Source organism: Tinamus guttatus, unplaced genomic scaffold, assembly GCF_059628265.1.
Source record: "Tinamus guttatus ecotype Peru unplaced genomic scaffold, ASM5962826v1 Tinamus_guttatus_pri_ptg000652l, whole genome shotgun sequence".
In the NCBI taxonomy this organism is placed as follows: Eukaryota; Metazoa; Chordata; class Aves; order Tinamiformes; family Tinamidae; genus Tinamus; species Tinamus guttatus.
The window spans coordinates 2,246,135-2,253,332 of NW_028289186.1; the positions used below are offsets into that span (position 1 = coordinate 2,246,135).

The 7,198-nt window shown below is 54.2% G+C and overlaps 1 protein-coding gene across 1 annotated transcript; it reads left to right on the forward strand.

Annotated features, from left to right (window-relative positions):
* The first annotated feature begins 994 nt into the window (after positions 1-994).
* On the forward strand, positions 995-6,877 carry H6PD (hexose-6-phosphate dehydrogenase/glucose 1-dehydrogenase). Its single transcript, XM_010212490.2, has 4 exons — positions 995-1,620; positions 3,084-3,201; positions 4,618-4,887; positions 5,516-6,877. The coding sequence occupies exons 1-4, from the start codon at positions 1,003-1,005 to the stop codon at positions 6,871-6,873; spliced, it is 2,364 nt and encodes a 787-aa protein (XP_010210792.2). The 5' UTR covers positions 995-1,002; the 3' UTR covers positions 6,874-6,877.
* Positions 6,878-7,198: the final 321 nt, after the last annotated feature.

Below are 7,198 nucleotides of genomic sequence, written 5' to 3' on the forward strand. Positions count from 1 at the left end.
CAAAATGAAGAGAGGGTGCTATGTGATCTGTGAGCTTCTGAAGCAATACTTGTTGTATTGAGGGCAGTAAAAAATCGTTTATTACCTTCTTGTTCTGTATTCTGTCTCTTGGGGTCTAAAGTTATTACTGTGTTTCTGGGTAGTAAGAACTAAGTATTTTTCTTAAAAGCAGCTTCCTTTTAGATTAGAGAAACAAGAATATAAAAGAGGAAATAGAGGGGGTTTTGGTTGGGGACACCAGCTGTCACTGGCTGCAGCGATCTGAGCAGATGCTGGATGGTGAAGGCCAGAACCAGTGCTGACACCTGCACTTTAGTGATGGAAAGTTGCAGCAGATAGAGCCCAAACTCAGCACTGTCTCCTAACCACATAGACTCGATTTTGAGGACTAAAAGTCCTCTTCCATGTTGTTTTTTCAGACCATTTGGCTCCTAGTAGCTTGTCAGAGCCTGATTCTGCTGTGTTTCTGGGAATGGAGGTGCTCAGGAATCATTAATGTGTGGCGTAATAAAGAAGGGCCTGCAAACTGGCGCTACCAGTGCTTGCCTTTGAGCTGTTGTGACAATATTGACATGAAAGATAGCACAGAGCAAAGTCCCAAACAGGAGGTTATTGAAAGCTGCAGCCTGAAGTTGGCGGCACGCGTGTTCGTTTGTAGCCAGCTCTGAAACTCACATTAAAACAGATTTCAGTTTCCCAGTCTAAGGACACTGATGCCCCCTTTTCAACCTGTCCGCAGGGTAGTGCTTGTGGAGACACGTGTTGTCCTTTGCTCCTCGGTTTGCAAGAGGAGGCTGCAGTCTTTTCAAGAGCCCCAGTTACTACTGCTGTTCAAATCCTAGCAGGGAGGAGAGACTTGGGAAAAGCATCCAAGTAGGAAATCCTGGCTCTGCTGCCGTAGGAGAGCAGGTAGCTTGGTTGGTGGTGTTATAACATGCATTGGTAGCTTTTCCTCCTTAATTCTCTCCATTAGTGTTCCTGGGGCCGCCTCCTGTGTCCGAGATGCTGAGGACAGTCGTGTGCACGGTGCTGTTCCTGGGAGCCCTGGCTGAGGAGCCCCAAGGCCACATCTCCGTGGTCCTGCTGGGGGCCACGGGGGACTTGGCCAAGAAGTACTTGTGGCAGGGCCTGTTCCAGCTCTACCGGGACCATGTGAGCAGCGGCCACAGCTTCACTTTCCACGGGGCTGCCCTGACGGCTCTGGAGCCGGGGCAGCGGCTGATGTTCGACGTGCTCAAGAAGCTGTCGTGCCCCCAGGACGAGTCTCCCGACCGCTGTGCTGTGCTCAAGGACCAGTTCCTGAAGCTGAGCCAATACCACCAGCTGAAGACTGCTGAAAACTACACCGCGCTCAACAGAGACATTGAGATGCTGCTCCGCCAGGAGGGACTGAAGGAGGCTGGAAGAATTTTCTACTTCTCGGTGCCCCCTTTTGCTTACACGGATATTGCCCGCCACATTAACAGCAGCTGCCGGCCGCCTCCGGGAGCCTGGCTGCGGGTCGTGCTGGAGAAACCCTTTGGCCATGACCTGGAGTCAGCCCGGCAGCTGGCCATGGAGCTCACCAGCTTCTTCAGGGAGGAGGAGATGTACCGGGTGGACCACTACCTGGGCAAGCAGGTGAGCACCTTAGAGCACGTAGCTGTGGGGCTGGAGGAGTGTTGGACATCAGGTCTGGATCCAAGGAGAGAGCTGGAGCCCCAGGGATGTTACCTGCAGCTGCTTGGTTGGCTCTTCTCCTATCTGAAAGTGCTGGCAGTCAGGAGAGAGTTTTCTTATAAGCCTGGCCCAGAGATGGGCATGAGGTTTTGGGGACGGAGGTGCTCCCTGCTGCTTCCCAGCCTGCACACAAACGTGGTTCCTGCCTGGCTGCAGGATCTGCAGGTTGAGTGAATTCCTCTTGAAGCAGCACTCTGTACCCACTGTTGTTTGCTCAGGCTGTTTGTAGCCTTCAGCCTCTGGTCCCTGAGGGTGTCCATATCCCATCCTGAATCCATGCAGGTGATCTCCCAAAGCTCCTTTTGCTATAGACATAACCAGACCCTTAGTCCCAGCTGAGGCTGCACGACCTTGCGGTGACGGGCTCTGTTCTTCCCTGCGGTGCTGCCCTCTGTCCCCTTGCAGAGGGGAGGAAATACGTGGACCAAGGCAGGACCTTCTCCCTTTAGCGTGGCAAAGGTCCCCTCTCCGGAGGGAAGACCAGGTGTAGGGGTGTGTGCGTGAGGGAGAGATGCAGAATTCGTCTGATCTTTGCACCAAGGTCAGGGCTTTGATTTCCCTGAATAAGCAACCCTTTTCCCTATTACAGTCCTCCCCTCTCATTCCATCTCTACTTGCACTGTCTTTTAGAAGCAACTTTTAATTTTGGTATGATATGGAGCTGACGGGATTTTAGTTTTCCAGGATGCTTAGGAGGTTTCCTCCTGCCATGTGCTCTGCTCAGGGCATGGAGGACTGGCTGCTGCAGGGACAGCTTAGGACGTGCATCTGCAGTGTCCCAGAGGGAACGTGCTCAAGGACGTGCAACCCTTGTTTCGGACGAATGCGACATCACATTTTGAAAGTGGCCCCTTCCAGCCGTGGCACCATGGCCAGGTTTTGCTCAGAAAGGTGCATGTCCAGCTACAATGACAACATCTCTGCTAAAAAGGGGGATTTTTTTCTTTTTCACAGCAAGAGCAGGGGTCTTTCGTGATATACACGAAATCAGATGTTTCTCTTGGTGCTTTGGAGCTATACATTCGTCCCAGCACAGTCTGACTTGGCCCTTTGTTCACTGATGAATATAAACTGAGTGCCTTGTGCTTTGCATTTCAGTCTCTTGCACATGAGACCTCAAAATGCTTCAGCGGGACCTTTAATGTCTGTTCTGCATGAGCATTGGGGACCCTCCTGTGCTGTCTTGCTGGTTTTCTCCCCTCTCACCCGCTCTCCTCTCCCCTGAGCAGCACGTCTGTTAGCACCTCAGAGCTGGACACATCCCAGTGTTGGAGGGAGCGATGAGGCAGAGACACTGTAGAAATTCTGTGACTTTCTGTGGAAACTTTGGTTTATTTATTTATTTTTTTTCCCCCCCTTTGCAGGCTGTGGCCCATATCCTGCCCTTTCGAGACCAGAACCAACAGTTTCTGGATCCAATTTGGAACCGGCATCACGTGGAAAGAGTGGAGATTGTTCTGAAAGAGACTGTGGATGCTAAAGGTTAGTGAGGCAGCAGCAGGCTGAGCGGCTGAGGAGAGCTGGCTGGTGCATTGACTACCTGAAAATGGTTCTTGAAGAGCTGCTGGTGCAGAAACAAAAAGGGGCAGCTGAATGAGGAGAGGGAGCTCTTTGGCACTCGATGCCATCTAAGCCCACCTGAGTTCAGTGGTGCAGTAGTCTGGCAGTTGTTAGTGCTGTTGCTTTTGTATTCCTGTCCTGTTAGCTACGCAGCTTGCACTGAGCATTCACTTGTGCTGTTCTTGGGAAGATGCTCTTTCACCTTTTGCTTGAATGCTGCTTATGTTGGCTGGTTAGAGCGTCAGTCGCGGTGCCCAGGTCAACCTGAGCGTCCGTCCCCGTGTTCCGCTCGTCCCCCTTCCCCTGTCTCTGTAGCAAGAGCCTTGCAGAGGGAGCAAGGCGAGCGCAGCGCTGCTTGCACGGGTCTCCTGCTCAAGGGCACGGCTGCAATCCTCCCTGCAATGCTGCAGCAGCTGCTCTGCAGTGCTCAGCATAACGCAGGACTGCCGCCCGCAGCAGTTCTTGTTGTCGGGCACCCTCGGTTCTGCAACATCAGGATTGCCTCTCTGTTCCTTTTACCTCCTCTTGTGCCTTCCTCCCCCCAAAAATAATATATATGTATTAATTAATGCAACTTGACTAAGCTCTGAGTGATCCTTCGCTTGGCAGCCCGGACCTCAGCCAGGCCCATTCCTGGGGGAAGAAAGCCCTGCAAGGAGGTTTAGGGAGAATGTGCAGGCTCTGTGTAGCCCCTGCTGCACCCCTTCCCTCTGCAAACTTGGTAATTTTTCATTTGATGCTTTTTTTTTTTTTTTTTTTTTTTTTTTTTTTTTTTTGTCCCCTCCTATATGGCTTAAGCTGGCAGCTTGGCTCCCAGCGAGTCTGCAGCATTGATTACATTAATGAATGTGCCTTTGGATTAGAGCAAGAGAGATAAATGTATCAATCAATAGGGGAAGCCTTTGGTCACGATGTGGTCTGCAGTGTGCAGCCTGCTGCTGGTGGACTAAGGAAAGGTATCTGAGTCATTTTCTTTATAAGGACACTGTCCTTCTCCCCTTCCTCCCATGCCAGGGAGAAGTCAGGCAGGGAGAGAGAAACAGGATTTTTTTTTTTTTTTGCAAGCAATTTTAACACCCAGGAGGAGGAATATATTCTGCTCTGTGAAGGACAGGTAGTTCCTTGGGAAACTTTTACCTTATTTTAGTAGTAGAGACATTTGGGAACCCCCTGTGCAAGGAGCTGAAAGGTTTGTTAGACTCATTCTGAGCCAGGAGAGGAGGAGGGGTGAACTGCTTTGGTCCTGTGTTTGCTCTGCTTGGCACAAACATTATATGTGCAGAGGAAAGGGCTGCAGGAAAAGGGCTCCCCGTTACCAGCATCTCACCTCCTCCTCAGGCCGCACCAGCTTCTACGAGGAGTACGGAGTGATCCGGGACGTGCTGCAGAACCACCTCACCGAGGCGCTCCTGTTCCTCGCCATGGAGCTCCCCAGCAACGTGAGCAGCGCCGGGGAGGTTCTGCAGCGCAAGCTGGAGGCCTTCCAGGCCCTGCGCGGCCTGGACAAGAGCAGCGCCGTGCTGGGGCAGTACGAGGGCTACGCCGGCCAAGTGCGCGAGGAACTGCAGCAGGACCAGGGCTACGTGAGCACGACACCAACCTTTGCAGGTGGGAGTTTGGAGTTCGCTCCAGCGGTGCCCTCTGGAGCCAGGAGTGCAGGAGATGGGAGTCCCAGTTCTGATTGCAGCTCCGTGACTCTGAACCTCGCTGCTGACGGGGATGTCTCCAGGCATCCAGCAGCCTCGTAACGGGGAGCTGTAGCAGCATAATAATGTGTTCGTTAGCTAATGATCACACCAAATGGGAGCACTGCAAAAGGGCCAGGTTGCATTATCCTTGCTAAGATCTGTGCGTTATTTTTAGGATTGGCCTGCAAACTCCCTTGCCTTTTCATAAAGGCTGGTTGCCCTCTGCACCTGAAGGGTCAAGTGTTGGGAGTTCTCTGTGGGTCACCCCTGGCCACGCTGTGTTTTCTGAACCTCAGAGGGTTTGGCTGAATGATATTCATGCTCAGAAGTTGGTTTCGTGCAAGAGGAAAGGAGGTCCATTGAGAAGGGTGCCTGAGGGGAAGCAGAGCAGTTAGTCTAGAGAGGTCACAAAAGGGCTCCATGTGGAGCAAGAGACCCTGTGGATGCCCAGATTTCCGCAGGAAGCAGCCAGTTTAGATTCCCTCATTTTTGCAGGTTGCTGAGGCTCCAGGTTATATTCTGTAGCTGAGGTCACTGTGTCGTTCCAGGTGTGCTGATTCACAGCGACAGCCTGCGCTGGGAAGGCGTCCCCTTCCTGCTCGCTTCTGGGAAGGCTCTGGACGAGCGGGTAGGTTACGTCCGGGTCCTCTTCAAGAACCGGGCCTACTGCCCTCAGAGCGGGACCCTGAGGGATGCAGGCTCCAGCCAGTGTAAAGCCAAGCAGATCATCTTCTACATTGGGCACGGCGCGCTCAACACTCCCGCCGTGCTGGTGAGCAGGAACCTCTTCAAGCCCATCATGCCAGAAGGCAGCTGGAAAGAAGCAGCAGTTCAGCCAGAGCTGCACGTTTTTGGCCAACCGCTGTCTGATTACTATGTGTACAAGCCCGTGAAGGAGAGGGATGCGTATTCTGTCCTCATCTCCAGCATCTACCATGGCAGAAAGGACTCCTTCATCACCATCGAGAACCTGCTGGCGTCCTGGGAGTTCTGGACGCCGCTGCTGGACAGCATATCCCACCAGTCACCACGTCTCTACCCTGGGGGTGTGGAGAACCAGCACCTCTTAGACTTTGAAATGGTCGGTGGGGACTTGGCATTTGCACTGGCGGAGCCTGTAGAGCTTCTGCATCCTGAAGGGCCAACGCCAAGCGACTACAAAACGATCCAGGCCAAGTATCGGCAGAGCCCACTGGTGTCGGCGTGGGCCGAGGAGCTGGTTTCCCAGCTGGCTTCCGACATGGAGAGGGCGGCCAGCAGCGCTGTGGCCCGCACCGGCCGCTTCCACCTGGCTCTCTCGGGCGGCTCGAGCCCCGTGGTCCTGTTCCAGCGGCTGGCGAGGCACCATTACGCCTTCCCGTGGAGAAACACTCACATCTGGCTGGTGGACGAGCGCTGCGTCCCCCTCTCCGACCCCGAGTCCAACTTCTTCAGCTTGCACAACCACCTCCTGCAGAGCGTCCGGGTGCCCTACTTCAACGTCCACCCCATGCCCGTGCACCTGAACCAGCGGCTCTGCGTGGAAGAGGACAGGGGCGCAGAGCTCTATGCCAAGGAGATCACTGCCCTGGTGGCCAACGCCAGCTTTGACCTGGTGCTGCTGGGCATGGGCACCGACGGGCACACGGCCTCGCTCTTCCCGCACTCCGAAAACGGCCTGGAAGGGGCCCAGAGCGTGGTGCTGACGGAAAGCCCTGTCAAACCTCACCAGAGAATGAGCCTCAGCCTGCCCCTCATCAACAGGGCCGGCAAGGTCTTCGTGCTGGTTCTGGGGAAGGGCAAGCATAACATCACCAGCCTCATCAGCAGAGTGGGCCACGAGCCAAGGAAATGGCCCATCTCGGGCGTCAGCCCCGGCTCTGGCCGCCTCGTGTGGTACGTGGATTACGAAGCTCTGCTCGGGTGAAGGCTCCCTGGTGTCTCCTCCCTTGGATTTTCCAGCCCAGCATCCCTGTGTCCAGCACCAGCTCTGTTCCAGACGGACTCTCCTAACCCAGGAGCTCCGGGCCCAGCGGTGCTGCGGACATTTGAGCCCAGACAGGAGCTCGGCTCAGCGTTCAGAGCCACGTAGGAGCCAAGGGCTCAGTGTGGCATTGCTGGCTCTGTTGTTGACTCTGGACAAAATTACCTCACCTGGAAATGCCTCAGTTTCCCCATCAGGGCTTTGTGGTTCTAACACTGAACTACCTCTCAGGCACCATGGCAGAGCTGCTAAATTCAGCACCTGCCAA

Bases quoted from the DNA above. Each gene is read 5' to 3' on its own strand.
- H6PD (XM_010212490.2), top strand. From the start codon at position 1,003: ATGCTGAGGACAGTCGTGTGCACGGTGCTGTTCCTGGGAGCCCTGGCT. The intron at 3,202-4,617 runs GTTAGTGAGGCA...CCTCCTCCTCAG, and splicing joins AGAGACTGTGGATGCTAAAG to GCCGCACCAGCTTCTACGAG. The intron at 4,888-5,515 runs GTGGGAGTTTGG...GTGTCGTTCCAG, and splicing joins CACGACACCAACCTTTGCAG to GTGTGCTGATTCACAGCGAC.